At 42.9% G+C, this 17,178-nt stretch overlaps 1 protein-coding gene across 1 annotated transcript; it reads right to left on the bottom strand.

Annotated features, from left to right (window-relative positions):
• Positions 1-449: 449 nt before the first annotated feature.
• LOC309368756 (uncharacterized protein) lies at positions 450-9,593 on the bottom strand (the record flags this gene model as incomplete). The annotated part of the gene is made up of 3 exons (XM_081909064.1): positions 450-1,370; positions 7,159-7,755; positions 9,039-9,593. 3 exons carry the CDS (start codon positions 9,591-9,593, stop codon positions 462-464), a joined length of 2,061 nt encoding a protein of 686 aa, XP_081765190.1. The 3' UTR covers positions 450-461.
• Positions 9,594-17,178: the final 7,585 nt, after the last annotated feature.

Genomic DNA, 17,178 nt, shown 5'->3' with positions numbered 1-17,178 from the left:
GTTTTTCAATATGCATACATAGTTGGTTCATAATAAAATATCTGTCATGACATATTTTCACAACTTCTCTGGACTTCCTCTCATCTCCCGCTCCCATTTTCATCATAAGAAAAGAAATTTTCCAGCAAATTATCCTCTTATTTACATTATATGCCCACAAACTTAATTTATAATCTGATAGTTCCCAAGTGGTTCACATTTTCTTAATCTCACTTGTCTTCGAAATCCTACAAGTTTTGGGGATTTTTCCCTTCAATTTTTTTTTTATTGATTTTCCAAATTTATATCAAATATAACACAAAAAAGGAAAAACATTACAATGTTAAAAACAAACAAACATATAAACACCTAACCCTTCTGAAATGGGAATTAGGGTTGCTTGTGCGTAAATTCCAAACTGCTCCGAGCTATTTGTATAGCTGGACCTATCTCCGGTTTGACAGCCCTAAAACGTGACTGTCTCAGTCACTGGCAGAATCCGTCAGTGGGCGTTTCCTAAACTTCTTCCAACATAAGAATTCCTTAACAGACAACCTCCTCCTCGCTTCTCTGCGCGGAAGCCTTCTGCGCAGAGTGGGTGTGCCAAGCGGTGGTCCTGCACTCTCCTCACTGACCTCACTGGAAGAGTCTCGGAGCCTCCCCTCCGAAGTACTCTCAGCCTCTCCTTTCTTCCTGGTGTCACCTTTGTTTCCTTCCCCAGCGGAAGCTCTCTCTCTCCCCTTGCTGGTTCCCTCTCCGGCATCATTAGGGAGCCTAGCCTCTCCACTCGGCTCTGATGTCAGTTCCCTGACATCCACCTCCCTCCCAGGGCCCTCCCCCTCCCCCGTCCGTTCCTTGGACGGTGACGCAGGGAACCCCTGGAAGGAGCTATCCCCTCTGTCTGATGATTCAAACACCGCTCTCCACCTGCTGCTGTCTCTTCCCACTCCCCAATCTCCCCAGTCGGATTCTTCTCCTTCCTCCTCTTCGGAGGCGGGAAATCCCACAAACTCTTCTTCATCATCCGTGGTGCCAAATTGCTCCCCCCAGAACCTCTCTAGTGGTTTGGGCTTCCTAGGGTACCTGCGATGAAACTCCTCCTGCAGATACTCATCCCTAATCTCTTCTGCTGGAACCCATGTGTTTTCCGATTCTGACTCCCCCTCCCAAGCTACCAAATATTCCACTCGCCTCCCCCTCCACCTTGAATCGAGAATTTCAGCTGCATGACCACTGAGTTCCCTTTCCTCCATCTGTGGATGCAGGGGTGTTTCTCTTTGTTGACCCAGAAATTCCCTCCCCTCCCTGAACGGTGAGAGTAAGGACCTGTGGAACACCGGGTGCAGTTTCATGTTGGAGGGCAATTTGAGCCTAAAGGTCACAGGATTCACCTGTTGGGTTACCTCGAAAGGTCCCAATCACCTTGGCCGTAATTTTTTACACCCTCCTTTGAACGGTAACCCTTGGGTCGACAACCACACCTGGTCCCCCACTCTTATAGTTTTCCCTTCTCTGCGGTGCTTGTCAGCCTGCCTTTTGTACTCTTCCTTTGCCCTTTCCAGGTTAATCTTAAACTGTTGGTGTAAAGCCTCCATTTCTTCCACAAATTGTTCAGCCGCTGGCACACTCCACCTTCCCTCCCCCTCCCCGGGGAAGGCCCTGGGGTGACACCCGTAATTGGCCATGAATGGACTCATCCCCGTGGACACATGTTCCGCATTATTGTATTCAAACTCAGCCAGCGCTACGAAACAGCAATGGCGGTCCTCTTCGTATAGTGAAGAGGGGCTCCGTGGAAAAGGGTCGTCCACTACGGCAAAGCGGAGACCCGCTAAGAAAACCCACAGGTAGAGTGAGCCTGTGGTCGTGGGACTCGGCGGGCACCAAGAGCGACCTCGGAAACGAAGAAGGGACCCCGTAAGGGGCTCCGGAACGTGGAGGGGGTAGCGGTGCTGTGAGTTCATCGCTCTTTCCGCGGAAGTGAAGCCGCGCTGCTGCTGCTGCTGAGCGCTGACCTTTCTTCCTTGAACATTCGATTTGAAACAACATACTCGTGAGTAAGATTTTTGAGATTTGTGAATCTAAATTTCTGAAATTCGGCTGAAAGCGGGAGACGTTAAAAAGGAAGTCCGTCTTCCGGCTCTGTTTAAAATACCAAGCAAAGAGCTATAAAGCTGAAGCGCTGAGAGGGGCTTTAAAAGAAGTTGGAGTATACCTTGCAAATTCGGATTGAAGTATATAAAAGCCAACAAACTTTTCTTTATAAGTGGATATAGACTGCGACCTCGTTCCCCTTGTTATTGTGGATTACAAAGTTGCAAAACCCAGCTCTCGGACTGTCTGGATACAAAAGAACCACCAGATTGCGGTAACTGTGTATAAAGTTTTAATGCTACATTGGGGCTACTTTTGAGGTTACAAATAAGGAACTGTTGCATGCACCACTGTTAAGAACATTTATTCTCTGCAAGTTTAAAGTGAACTTTTGAAGGCTTTACCCCTTGGGTTTTGTTTCTCTTTAACTTTTAAATTTGGGAACTTAATGGTGGAAACTTTCTACTTTTTTCCTCCCTGAACTGACAGACAATATGGACTTGATTGATATTTGGAGGACAAAAAACCCACTAGGTAAAGAAGGGACTTTCTTTTCTGAGGCCCACCTTTCATGGACAAGAATCGACCAAATCTGGATAACTAGAGGACTGGCACCTAAGACTAAAAAAATAGAGATCTGCCCTAAAACCTGCTCCGACCATAACGCCTTGAAAATGGACTTGAGACTTACGCCAGCTGGATCCTTCAGATGGAGAATGAATGACACTTTGTTTAGAGATCAGGAGATTGTGAAGAAGGCCCAAAAAACGTTGAAGGATTATTTTGAAATCAATTTGAATACTTCGGTGGATAAGAAAACAATCTGGGACGCGAGTAAAGCAGTTATGAGGGGGTTCCTGATTCAACAAAATTCTATCAAGAAAAAACTCTGGAATGGGAAAAAAGATAGGATATTAGAGAAGATAAGAGATGGTGAAAAGAAGCTTAGACTCAATCCAAAGTCAAAAGAAGTGTTAAGAGAAATTAAGTTTCACCAAGCACAATATGTGAAATTGATAAATCAAGAAGTTGAATGGAAAATTAAACAAATGAGACAAAGATCGTTTGAATCAGCAAATAAATGTGGAAAATTATTAGCATGGCAGTTGAAAAAGAGACATAAATTGAACTTCATCACCAATCTAGAGGTTGATGGGGAAAGTATTCAGAAACCAGAAGAAATTAGAAAGTGTTTCCAGAGATATTTTAAAAAATTGTTTACCCAAGGCCCACAGGCAGAGGCAGAGATAAATCAATTCATAAAAAGTAACGGACTGGAAAAATTATCTCAAGACAAACAAACAACCCTGAACTATAGAATAACACAACAGGAAATCGAAAGTGCCATTCAGAATATGCAATTAGGCAAATCCCCAGGCCCAGATGGATTTACCTCCAAGTACTATAAGGTTTTAAAAGACTATTTGACCCAGCCATTAATGGAGGTATGTAAACAAGTTATGGAGGGGAAGGGGGCGCCGGAATCGTGGAAAGAAGCATTCATCACCTTGATACCAAAATTGGAATCTGAAAAGACTCAACTTAAGAATTATCGTCCTATCTCACTCCTGAATGTGGATTATAAAATTTTTGCTGATATCCTGGCAAGTAGACTTAAGAAAGTTTTAAATGAAGTAATTCATAAAGATCAAGCAGGCTTTCTCCCTGGTAGACATTTGTCTGACAACACCAGGAATATCATTGATGTCTTGGAGTTATTGCAGACAAATATGAATACGAAAGCAGTGCTAATATTTATAGATGCAGAGAAGGCCTTTGACAATATATCTTGGAAATTTATGAAGAGAAATTTGGAAGGGATGGGAGTGGGAAGGGCGTTTCAAAATGGTATAGAAGCAATCTATTCAGAGCAAAAGGCTAAATTAATAGTGAACAATGTGGTGACAGAAGAGTTTAGAATTGAAAAAGGAACACGACAGGGGTGCCCCTTATCACCTCTGTTATTTATTTCTGTCCTGGAGGTATTGCTGAATATGATCAGGAAGGATCAGCTGGTGGAAGGAATACAGGTCGGAGGAAAACAATATAAATTGAAAGCTTTTGCAGATGATTTAGTTTTAACATTACAGGAGCCAGAGCCTAGTACAAAAAGAGTTTTAGAATTAATCTATGAGTTTGGTCGGGTGGCGGGACTCAGGCTGAATAAACAAAAAACAAAGGTTTTGGCGAAAAACCTGACCTCTTCAGAAATAGATGGGTTTCAGAAGGAAACGGAGTTAATTGTGGCTAAAAAAGTGAAATACCTGGGGGTTAATTTGTCTGGGAAAAATTTGAACTTATTTAAAGACAACTATGAAAAATGTTGGACAGAAATTAAAAAGGATTTAGAAATCTGGTCAAGATTAAAACTTTCCTGGTTGGGAAGAATTGCAGCTGTAAAGATGAATGTATTGCCAAAGATGTTATTTTTGTTTCAAACCCTGCAGGTCGTGGACAGAGTGGAGTGTTTTGGAAAGTGGCAGAAGGACATTACGAAATTTGTCTGGCAGGGCAAAAAGCCCCGGATAAAATTTAAAATATTAACAGATGCAAAAGAAAGAGGGGGATTTGCCCTGCCGGACTTAAGGTTATACTATGAGGCAGCATCCTTCTGCTGGATGAAGGATTGGTTTTTATTAGAAAACACTGATGTCCTAGATCTGGAAGGGTTTAATAACGGTTTTGGATGGCATGCATACTTGTGGTACGACAAGGTAAAGGTTCACAAATTGTTTAAGAACCATATTGTCAGGAAAGCTTTGTTTATTGTCTGGACCAAATATAAGGACTTACTTGAAAATAAGACGCCGAGGTGGCTATCACCAACGGAGGCTAAGGCCCCCAAACTACTTAATATGGAGAGTGGCTGGGCAAAATATTGGGAGATAATAGAAAAAGTTGGAGATAACTGGAGGTTGCAGAGTTTAGAAAAAATAAAAGATAAGGTGCGAGACTGGTTGCATTATGCCCAAATTCAAGAGACTTTTAAAAAAGATAAAAAGATTGGCTTCCAGGTGGAAAAATCGAAATTAGAGACAGAACTACTTGAACCTAAGACGAAAGTGCTTTCAAGAATGTATAACTTGCTGCTTAAATGGAACACTCAAGACGAGATAGTTAAATCAGCCATGATAAAATGGGCTCAAGATATTGGGTACAACATCATGTTTGAAGACTGGGAAAGGTTATGGAACACCGGTATGAAATTCACGGCATGTAATGCCTTGAAAGAAAACATTATGAAAATGATATATAGGTGGTACATGACCCCAGTCAAACTTGCAAAGATATACCATTTGTCTGATAATAAGTGTTGGAAGTGTAAGGAGGCTGAAGGAACATTCTTTCACCTCTGGTGGACATGCCCGAAGGTGAAGGCCTTCTGGGAAATGGTTTATAATGAGTTGAAAAAGGTATTTAAGTATACCTTTCACAAGAAACCAGAGGCCTTCCTCTTGGGCATTGTGGGCCAGAGAGTGTTAAAGAAGGATAGAACTTTCTTTTTATATGCAACTACAGCAGCAAGAATTCTTCTAGCCAAATACTGGAAGGCACAGGAGCTACCCACGCTGGAAGAGTGGCATACGCAACTGATGGACTATATGGAATTGGCCGAAATGACCGGCAGAATCCGAGACCTGGGAGAAGAGGCAGTGGAAGAGGACTGGAAAAAATTTAAGGACTATTTACAAAAATATTATAAGCTATATGAATGTTGAGAATTTGCTAAGTTTTGGGACAACAAGCTTCAGAATTTAAATTTTGATCATGGTGGAAACTAAGTTATGATTGTGAAATGACTAAAGTTTAGAGTAAAGTTTTTACTCTTAGGACCGATGGAAAAGTGAGCTAATAACAAATACCCTAAATCTAAAATACAATTAGATGAAAGTACAAAAACACAGGAAACAAGGTATCAATTTGCCGTTATTTTTTCTTTATTGCAAAGGATGCAGGGGGTGGAGGATGTGGGGAAGTCCGGTGGATTATGAAAAACTGTTTGTAAAATATGAACTCTTTTCTTTTTATAATCTTCCTTTTCTTCTTTTCTGTAAAATCGCTTTTGCTGGATTATTGACGATGTATTTGACCCTGGGAAAAAGCAATAAAAATATAATACAAAAAACAAACAAAAAACAAACTCAGCCAGCGCTAATTTGTCCACCCAATCGTTCTCCCTGTCGTTGACGTAGCAGCGTCGGTACTGTTGAAGTATGCTATTAGCTCTTTCTGCTTGTCCGTTGGTCTCTGGGTGTCTGGCCGTCGAGAAGCTCACCTCGACGTCCAGCAGGCTCATCAGCTTCCTCCAGAATCTGGAAGTAAATTGCCTGCCTCTGTCGGACAAAACTCTCAAGGGGGCGCCATGCAACCTGAAAACATGCTCTACAAACAGCTTAGCTGTTTCTTCTGCCGTCACTGCATGCGAGTAAGCAATAAAATGGCACATTTTGGTCATCAAGTCAGCTACCACCATTACTGCCGTTTCCCCCCTGGCCTTGGGTAAATCAGTCATAAAATCAATTGATACCACCTCCCATGGTTTCTCTGGTGTGGGTAAAGGCTCCAGTAACCCCGCGGGTGCTGCCCTCTTCCCCTTAGCTCGCTGGCAGCGCTCGCACCCGCGTACGTATTCCTTCACATCATCCCTCACCCTTGGCCACCAGAACTGCCTGGGGACAAGTAGCATTGTTTTGTGTTGGCCAAAATGTCCCGCTGTGGGGTTGTCACGAAGTTGTTTCAGTATTCTTCTCCTCAAGTCCCCCTCGGGTATGTACAACGCACCCTTATAGTACAAAGCCCCATCCTTTACCTCAACCCCCCCTGATTTTCGTCGGCGTTTCGTATCTCCCTGATCTTGGTTTGGGCGCACTGGTCCTCCCTCGTCAACCCGGCTAGCTCTTGTCTCCCTACCAACACTCCCCCACACACCCATCGGTCCTCAGGTATGACATGACGTACTTCCGGCACTCCCTCCCCTTCCAAGTACTCGGGCTTGCGGGAGAGAGCGTCTGCTCTGACGTTTTCCTTCCCAGGCACGTACCTAATCTCAAAATAAAACCTGGAAAACTCCTGTGCCCACCGCACCTGTCTTTGGTTCAGGACTCGCGCAGTTCTCCAATATTCCAGGTTCTTATGGTCCGTACACACCTGGATCTTGTGCTGTGCACCTATTAGAAAATGTTTCCAGTGTCGAAAAGCCTCGTGAATTGCCAGCAGCTCCCGATCATACATCGTGTAGTTTTGTTCTGACTTGTTCAGCTTCCTTGAGAAAAAGGCGCACGGCTTCCACACTCCCCGATCTCCCGGCTGGAGCAATATGCTCCCCACCGCTCTGTCTGACGCGCCCGTCTCCAGCCTCATCGGCTTCTGCAGATCCACGTGTAGGAGTTGCTCTTCCGATGCGAACGCCCTCTTCAGCTTTTCAAAGGACTGCTGGGCCTCTTCCGTCCATTCAAACTTCTTCTTACTGCTGAGACAATCCGTTATGGGTGCCGTTAAATGGGCGAAGTTCTTGATGAACTTCCTATAGAAGTTTCCAAACCCCAGGAACCTCAGTACGTCCTTCCGGTTCTTGGGAGGCTTCCATTCTAGCACTGCCTGCACCTTGCCTGGGTCCATGGCTAAGCCTTTGTCCGACAACCTGTAACCCAGGAACTCCACCTCTCGAGCGTGGAATTGGCACTTCTCCAGTTTGACCCACAGCTGGTCTCCTGCAGTCTTTTCAGCACTTCCCTGACATCTTTTACATGCTGCTCTTCGTTCTCCGAGTAGATTAGCACGTCGTCCAAGAAAGCCACGCAATTCTTGTACAGCAGTGACCCTAGCACGTGGTGCATGAAAGAGCTTGAAACGTGCTTGAGCCAGATTGTAATCCGAAGGGCATAACTAAGTACTCAAAGGCCCCCAGAGGAGTGAACATGGTGGTTTTCCATTCATCCCCCTCCCTCATCCTTATCAAATTGTACGCCCCCCCGAAGGTCCAGTTTGGTAAAAAATCTTCCCCTTCCTTACCGTGGTCAAAATGTCATCAATTCTGGGCATTGGGAAGGTCACTGGTTCCGACACCCGGTTCAAGGCCCGGTAATCCACTACGAGCCTGGGCTCCTTGGAGTCTCTCTTGTCCACAAAGAACACTGGACTACCCCCCACCGCCCTTGATTCCCGTTTGAACCCTCTCTTCAGGTTCTTGTCAATAAACTTCTGCAATTCCTGCATCTCCCTATCTGACATGGCGTACAGCTTACCCACTGGCAGCTGAGCCTCTGGGAGTAGGTTGATCTGACAGACAAAGGACCTGTGAGGGGGTAGCCTATCCGCCTCCTTCTCGCTGAAGACTTCTTCCAAGTCCGCATACTGAGGTGGTACCTTCCCCTTTTCCCCTACCGCCATTCCTGCCACCCTGGCTACTGCCATCCTCAGGTTTTCCCCCCGTGGCAGTGCTCTACGCAGTGGGCCGACACAAAGGTGACTGTCCGCTGGTGCCACCCTACTACTGGGTCGTGCAGTGCTAGCCAACTCATTCCCAGTATGATAGGTGGTCCTGCTAATGTGGCTACGTGAAAGGGAATTGTCTCTGTGTGTCTGGAGACCGTCATTTTCATGGGAGGGGTCTGGTGGGTCACTTTCCCCCCCCCCCAAGAGTTCTCTCCCATCAATAGTTGTTACTTGCAAGGGATGTTCTAGAGGCACCACCTGGAGCTGGTGTTCCAGCGCAAAATCCTTGCTAAAGAAGTTGCAAGAGCAGCCTGAATCCAGCAGCGCCTTCACCTTGATTGGGTGTCCGTTGGGGAGTTCTAGCACCACCTCTATGGCTATGGCTGCTCGGGGAGGGTCTGGTTTGGGCACTTCTACTGGTTGCTTGCCTGGCTGCTGTGCCCGCTTTCCTGCAGCCAAGCATTGCCGTTTCCCTGCTCCTTATCTCTTTCCTCCTCACTCCCAACTGCCCCCACCATTCCTTGCCACACCTTTTTCTGAGAGCAGACTCTGGCAAAATGTCCCGGCTGCTGGCAGAGGAAACACTTCTTATTTGCTTTCCCCTCCTTCTTACGAACCTCGCTGGAGTTTGAAAACCCCCGCACGCGCGCTCCTCCAATCTCCATTGGCTCCTCAGGCGGCACAGTTGGCGCCGGCACGTCTGGAATGCGGTTGTCATACCAACGCTCTGCTCTCCCTTCCCGCCTTTCCAGAGTGTGCGTCTCTTGCCTTACTCCCACAGCAAGCGCCAACTTGGTCAGCTGGTCCATCGATTCCGGGCGGGGTGAGCGGGAAAGTTCATGTCTCACCCAAGGGGATAAGCCTTCCTCAAATAACTTTTGCACTGGTTCTGAACTCAACTCCCACCCAAGCTTATGGATCAGCATTGCAAATCGTGACCAGTACTCGCTCACTGACTGGTTCCCTTGTTTGCACCCCATCAGTTCTTTGCGAGTCACGCTTTGTTCCACATCACTCGAGAACATGTGATCCATGGCGCTAAAAAACTTTCTCAAATCCTTCAAGGCAGCATTCTCTGCCGCCATTAAGGGTCTGACCCAATCTCTGGCCCTCCCTTCCAGGTGCCCCACAAAAGCGACTCTTCCCCCATTGTCTGCAAAGTCATCATACTGCAGGTCCAGCGCATACTGCACTTCTGTCTTAAATGCATTATAATCTCTGGGGTTGCACCCAAACTTCTGCACTAGTCCTGGTACCTTCCTTGCGATGGGGGTGGGCTTCCCCTGGGCATCCTGAGTCCGCCTTTCATCCAGCCGCGCCGCTAGTAGAGCCAGTTGCTGTTCCAAATCTCTGTTTCTCTCCTCCAGACTTGGTCCTCCTCTGGCCCCCTCTCCTGCGCCGGCTCCTCCGGTTTGACTCATGATGCCGCCTCTACTGCTTTGCGCACACGCAACTTAGAGGAGTGACGGGTTGCTGTAATGGGAATTAGGGTTGCTTGTGCGTAAATTCCAAACTGCTCCGAGCTGGTAGTATAGCTGGACCTTTCCCTGGTTTGACAGCCCTAAAACGTGACTGTCTCAGTCACTGGTAGAATCCGTCAGTGGGCGTTTCCTAAACTTCCTCCAACATAAGAATTCCGTAACAGACAACCTCCTCCTCGCTTCTCTGCGTGGAAGCCTTCTGCGCAGAGTGGGTGTGCCAAGCGGTGGTCCTGCACTCTCCTCACTGACCTCACTGGAAGAGTCTCGGAGCCTCCCCTCCGAAGTACTCTCAGCCTCTCCTTTCTTCCTGGTGTCACTTTTGTTTCCTTCCCCAGCGGAAGCTCTCTCTCTCCCCTTGCTGGTTCACTCTCCGGCATCATTAGGGAGCCTAGCCTCTCCACTCGGCTCCGATGTCAGTTCCCTGACACCTTCTAAGAACCCAATTTAATTTTCATTGTTAAGTGACTTCCTCAAATCCCCCCTAACTGAGTTTCAATGGGTCTCCTTGTAACAGTTTTCCAATATCCACTTTCTAATGAAATTAACTCATTCAAATTACTATCTTCCTTCCTTTTCATAATATTCTCAATCCATACTATTATACAATTAAACATAGTTTAATCCTAGGCCAGTTTGGTACTTTCAAGTGATTCTACTCATATTAGAATATCTAGCTAAATAGTCTTTAAATTTCTTCCAATCTTCTTGGTATTCCTCCTCTTTCTGATTGCGGATTCTTCTGGTCAGGTCGGCAAGTTCCAAAAAGTCCAACATCTTCATCTGCCATTCTTCCACTGTTGGTATTTCTTTCAATTTCCAATTTTTGGCTAACAAAATTCTTGCTGCAGTTGTGGCATACAAAAACAATAAAGCATATTTTTGGGGCAATTCCAGTCCTATTATTCCAAGTAGAAAGGCCTCTGGTTTCTTAATAAATGTATATTTCAACATTTTTTCCAATTCATTATAAATCTTTGCCCAGAAGTCTTTCACCTTGGGACATGTCCACCATATATGATAAAAGGTACCTTCTTTTTCTTTACACTTCCAACATAAATTATCATTCATATGGTACATCTTTGCTAATTTTACTGGGGTTAAGTACCATCTATACATGATTTTCATAGTGTTTTCCTTTAATACCGTACAGGCGGTAAAGTTAACCCCTTTCTTCCACAACCTTTCCCAGTCTTCCATCGTTATATTATGTCCAAAATCTCTTGCCCAATCTATCATCACAGATTTCACTTGTTCACCCTTTGTATGCCACTCCAACAATAAATTATGCATCTTAGAAATTTTTTTAATATTGGTATCTAACAACTCTGTTTCCAGTTTGTTTTTTCCCGTTGGAAAACCAGTTTTCTTATCAAGCTTATATATTTCATTGATCTGATAATATTGTAACCAATCAACTTTATCTTTAATTTGATCAAATAGTCTTAATTTAAATCCTTCATTATCCTCCAACAATAAATCAGAATATCTCAGCCATTTACTCTCCATATTTAACTTTTTCTGGGCCTTTGCTTCCATTGGTGAAAGCCACTGGGTGTTTTCCTTTTTAGATCTTTATATCTTATCCAGACGTTATATAGAGAATTTCTAATTACATGATTTTTAAAACCTTTGTGGGTCTTAATCTTATCATACCATAGATATGCATGCCAACCAAATACATAGTCAAATCCCTCCAAGTCAAGAACATCAGCATTGTCTAATTGTATCATTCCATAACCTAGCAAAAAGCTGCGGCTTCAAAGTATATCTTCAGATCTGGCTGGGAAAATCCCCCTCTTTCTTTTGAGTCTGTTAGTAATTTATATTTAATTCTGGGTTTTTTCCCCTGCCAGATAAATTTAGACAAAGCTTTCTGCCATTCTTTAAAACATTTCACATTATCAATGATTGGTACGGCTTGAAATAAAAACAACATCTTTGGCAATACATTCATCTTGACCACTGATATTCAGCCCATTAATGACAGTTTTAAATTTGACCAAATCTCAAGATCTCTCTTAATTTCATTCCATAACTTTTCATAATTATCTTTATATAGATTCAGATTTTTCAATGATAAATTGACACCCAGATATTTAACCTTTTTCACAAAAACTAGGCCCGTTTTTTATTGAAGAATTTTTTTCTCCTCAATATCTGCAAAAACAATAACAAAAAAAGGGAATTTTGAAAAACAATATATAATGAACTTTAAAAAATGTTTAAATGTTCTTTCCCTAAGAAGCCTGAAGCCTTCCTGCTGGGCATAATGTCCTGAATTGAAGGCCCATCTTGCAAGACCTGTATTCCCTTCAGTTTTGCCTCTTATACTTGTTTTAACTGCATGCCTTTTAAATCTTATCTTTTTTAATTATCCATTTTTATCCATCCATTATCCACATTTAATCTCGTATTCTATTCACATGTTGAAAATTAGTTTATGAGTATGTAACATCTAGGTTTTTATCCTGGAGTAGGAGGGAGATGTTGAGTTGTTCATCCTGGGAATTTATGTAGGATAGGCAGGATAAACCTGGCCCATATGTCTATATAATACTGACAATGGGAAAAGGCATGTTCCATTGTTTCCTGCTGCCCAGAGCCACATGGACATTTCCTCTCCTCATATGGTGTTTTCCTATAACAGCAGGCCAGAATGAAAGCCCATCGCTGTTTTGGGATTTCAAGGTTGGTTATATATGGCATTTGGGAGGTGAGGCATCTTCTGGTTTCACTAATTAGAAATTTTGGGGACCTGGCTAGATCTGCCTGGCATTCTGTGTCTTCCACAGCCTTTTTAATTTTAATTCTTTTGCTTGATCATAACCCATGTTATGTAAAATCTGTGGGTTGAAGCCTAGAGTATTTATTATATATTTCACTGCTCATTTCCATGTTGATTGGAAATTGTCCTTAATAGTCAAGGCCGCATGGGAAGAAGCATAGTCTCAACCAGTAATTAAGAGTGGCAAGCTGCTCAGTTCTTATGGATCCAGTTTCAAGACGTATGGTAGCATTGGAGACATGTTTAGGCACTTGTAGAGCAGATCTTAGGAATTTGGATTGAACCAATTCTAGTGGTGCACAGTTGGCGAAGGGGCCTAATTGGGCACCATAGAACAGCTGTGCAATCGATGTGGCCTCAAACGGTTTGAGGGCTGCAGGTAGATAGTGTCCACCTTTGATCCTGAGATACTTGAGGATAGCATTTGCACTTATCTGGGCATTCCCTGAATGAAGGGCTATACCTAGGTATTTGAAGCAGGTGACCTGCTAGATCTTGTGACCATCGATATACCACGTACGTGGTTTGGGCCTCTTGGCAAAAACCATGATTTTTGTTTTCTGGTAATTGAGTTCCAATTGGCTCTCCTTACAATATGCAGCCAGTGTTTTCATGGCTCTTTTAAGGCCTATTGGTGATCTTGATAGGATTGCTGTGTCATCTATGTAAAACAGCACCGGAATATTGTTTCCTGCAAGGTTTGGAGGGTGAAAATTCATATTGTGAAGGTGGGAAATCATATCATTTATATAAAAATTGAATAGTGATGGGGCCAGTATGCATCCTTGTTTGACTCCCTTCTCAGTTACTATTGCATTGGATAAATGGCCCTGGGAGGTACATCACACTTTTAGTGAGGTCCCTTCAGGTAGCGTGCATATTAAAAATAGCAAGCATCTGTCAAGTGTGGAAGTCTCCAGTTTTTCCCATAGCTTTATTCTGGAAATGGAGTCAAAGGCTGATCTGAGGTCGATGAAGGCCAGATAGAGAGAGACAGTATTACTAGATGAGTCCTTCTCTATTAGAGGTTAGAGAACTAAGCATTGGTCAATGGTCGAGCGTCCTTCTCTGAATCCTGCTTGTTCATCTGCAAGTATGTTTTCTTGTAGCCAAGAAATTTCTGTTGCAGGTGTCTTGCATACAGTTTACTAATTATGTTGATGAGACTGATTGGTCTGTAGTTGGTGGGATCATCTTTCTTTCCTTTTTCATATATTGAGACAATGATTGAAAGTCCCCAGTCCTCGGGAATATGTCCATAGATGTCTATGCCGGTGAAAAGTGATGTGAGGGTAGGGGCCCAAAAGTCCAAATTGTTTTTTATGGCCTCTGTGGGTATTAAGTCATCACCTGGGTCTTATTGGGATGCTCTCTTGATGTTGGAGTCCCGTAAATACATCGACACACATTCAGAAAGATATGTCCATGTAAAATCAGCAGAGATCAGCAGAAGCAGAGTTGTGGTGGAATTGTAGCATTAAGCATTTTATTTACAGCAAAGAAAGAAAACAACTGTTGTGTGAGCTGCTTTCTCACACATCCTCTCTGTTGGAGAGAATGAACAAAGAGCAGAAGTTTATCAGCCTGACTTCCGTTCACACAGACATTCATAACAAATGAAATCATCTGGTCATGTGACCTCTGTGATAGTAGCAGTGAAAAATACTGACATCCTCCCCTTTTTTCATAGCAACTATCACAGTGGCATTTAGCCCATCTGCAACATATGTACAAACACATCTAGTTGTTCCTTGTTAACAACCTTCGACAAAAGATCAGCAGGATTTTTTCTCCCCTGTCCTATAGGATACATTTATCAATCTTCTCTTGATACAGTCTCTTGCATGAAATAACTTGATTTGCAAGTATTTGGTTCTTTGCTTAAAACCATCAAAATTTAGGAAAGCCCAGAAATATTTGTTGTCCTGGTAAATCTGTACAGGACAAGACACATTCAGTCTCATGTCTTTACACATTCAACATCTATGAGTGAATACGTCAGAGCATTAAGTTTAGCTTCACAGGAACTTAAACTTACAGTGGTTTGCTTCTTACATGACCAGTCAAACAAACAGCTGTTGTACACATAGTACACACCAGAAGTGCTTTTACCATCTATGGGATCACTTCCAAAACTTGCATCAGCATATATTTCAAGCTCTCCAGACTTCTGATTAGTAAATTTCAGTCTGTCATGGATACTACCTTTGAGGTAGCGAGCAACACGTTTCAACTCTTTCCAATCTTTAACAGTGGGCTTGGTAGCATGTCTGCTTAACAGATTCACGCTGACTGTAATGTCTGGTCTTGTACATCTGGCAATGAAACCCAGTTTGCCTAAAACACTTTGGAACAAAGTGACATCAGAAAAGGTATCATCAGTATCATAAATCTGAAAACCAGTAACCATAGGTGTATCAACAGAATTAGCATCAATCAAATTTAGTTTAGTTATTACATCATTGGTTTTCTTTGTCTGGTGTACCAGAATATCACCTTCCTGGTTTCTCTCTATCTTGAGAGAGAGATAATTGGTTCCCTCACCAAGATTCTTTATGTCAAAAAGCTCCTGTAATTCAGCTAAGGTGGCCTTGTACATGGCTTCATCCTTCCATAGGAAAAGGATATCATCAACAGATACAAAAGAGCTTGTGTTGCTTTCCCTCTTTGAGAAACACACAAGGATCACCTTGGTGAAAACCCAATGAAAATGATATTGTCAATTTTGAGTGCCAACGAGTATTTTGCTTGAGTCCATACATGGATTTTTTAATTTTTAAAAAATATTTATTAATATTAACAACAAAATATAACAATACGTCAAAACAAAAAGAAACAATTCCAAATCTTACAGATTAAAACACAAAACAAAGAATGAAAGAAAAGAAAAAGAAAAAAGAAAAGAGACGAAGATAAAAGACAAAGAAAAAAGACAGACATATTTGCAACACTGTATTCATCGTTACAAACTGATAAAACAAAGACTTCCACTGACCTCACAACACTTCATTTCAGTCTTTTTATATCTTTCTGTATTTCCTTATTATCTCAATCCTAATTTATTTATGTATATTTTGTTGTTGTTTAGTCGTGTCCGACTTTTCATGACCCCATGGACCAGAGCACGCCAGGCACTCCTGTCTTCCACTGCCTCCCACAGTTTGGTCAAACTCATGTTGGTAGCTTTGAGAACACTGTCCAACCATCTCGTCCTCTGTTGTCCCCTTCTCCTTGTGCCCTCCATCTTTCCCAACATCAGGGAGTCTTCTCTTCTCATGAGGTGGCCGAAGTATTGGAGACTCTGCTTCACAATCTGTCCTTCCAGTGAGCACTCAGGGCTGATTTCCTTCAGAATGGAGAGGTTTGATCTTCTTGCAGTCCATGGGACTCTCAAGAGTCTCCTCCAGCACCATAATTCAAAAGCATCAATTCTTCGGCGATCAGCCTTCTTTATGGTCCAGCTCTCACTTCCATACATCACTACTGGGAAAACCATGGCTTTAACTATATTGACCTTTGTTGGCAAGGTGATGTCTCTCATTAAAAGGTTCTTTAATTCCTCCTCACTTTATGCCATCAAGGTTGAGTCATCTGCATATCTGAGGTTGTTGATATTTCTTCCAGCAATCTTAATTCCGGCTTGGGATTCATCCAGCCCAGCCTTTCGCATGGTGAATTCTGCATATAAGTTAATTAAGCAGGGACATACAGCCTTGTCGTACTCCTTTCCCAATTTTGAACCAATCAGTTGTTTCATATCCAGTTCTAACTGGATATATATATGTGTGTCAATATTCCTTTCCCTTTCTATTCATGAGGTCATGAGGTTCTAAACTCAACCAGATTTTAACCCTTGAACCTTGTTTTTTGAAGTATTCATTCAAACAGTCCCACTCCTTCACTAAACTTTTTGGTATTTGTCTTATTATGTACATCAGTTTGGCTAACTCCAAGTATTCACAAAGTTTACATAGCCATGGGAAATTCTGGGGCATGATCCATGAAGAGATAAAGAAATTACTAAGAATAACTTATAGTAAAAGTCCAGAGGCATTCCTATTAGGAATATTAAATGATGACATTCCAAAAGATAAAGTTAAAATATTCTTATATGCCACATCAGCGACAAGAATCCTGGTAGCTAAGGACTGGAAAGGGAAACAAATACCTACCAGGGAAGAATGGCTTCATACATGGATTTCTTAAGACTACACACCATTCCCTGATTCACCTGTATACCAGCAGGTGGTGAAGGAATGGGTTTCCCAAATCCCCAAAATCCCATTTTCCTTCTCCAAGGATGCATTAGCTAAAACTATTAACCTGAGCTCTTGAGCAAATGTATAACAGGAACCCAGCTGTATAAACAAAGCTTTCTCCTTTATCAGTCCGTGACTCCTAATG

Source organism: Podarcis melisellensis (genome assembly GCF_964234715.1).
Source record: "Podarcis melisellensis genome assembly, chromosome: 4".
Classification (NCBI taxonomy): domain Eukaryota; kingdom Metazoa; phylum Chordata; class Lepidosauria; order Squamata; family Lacertidae; genus Podarcis; species Podarcis melisellensis.
The sequence above is the reverse complement of the archived record's forward strand: the minus strand, read 5'-3'. Positions and strand labels throughout refer to the sequence as shown.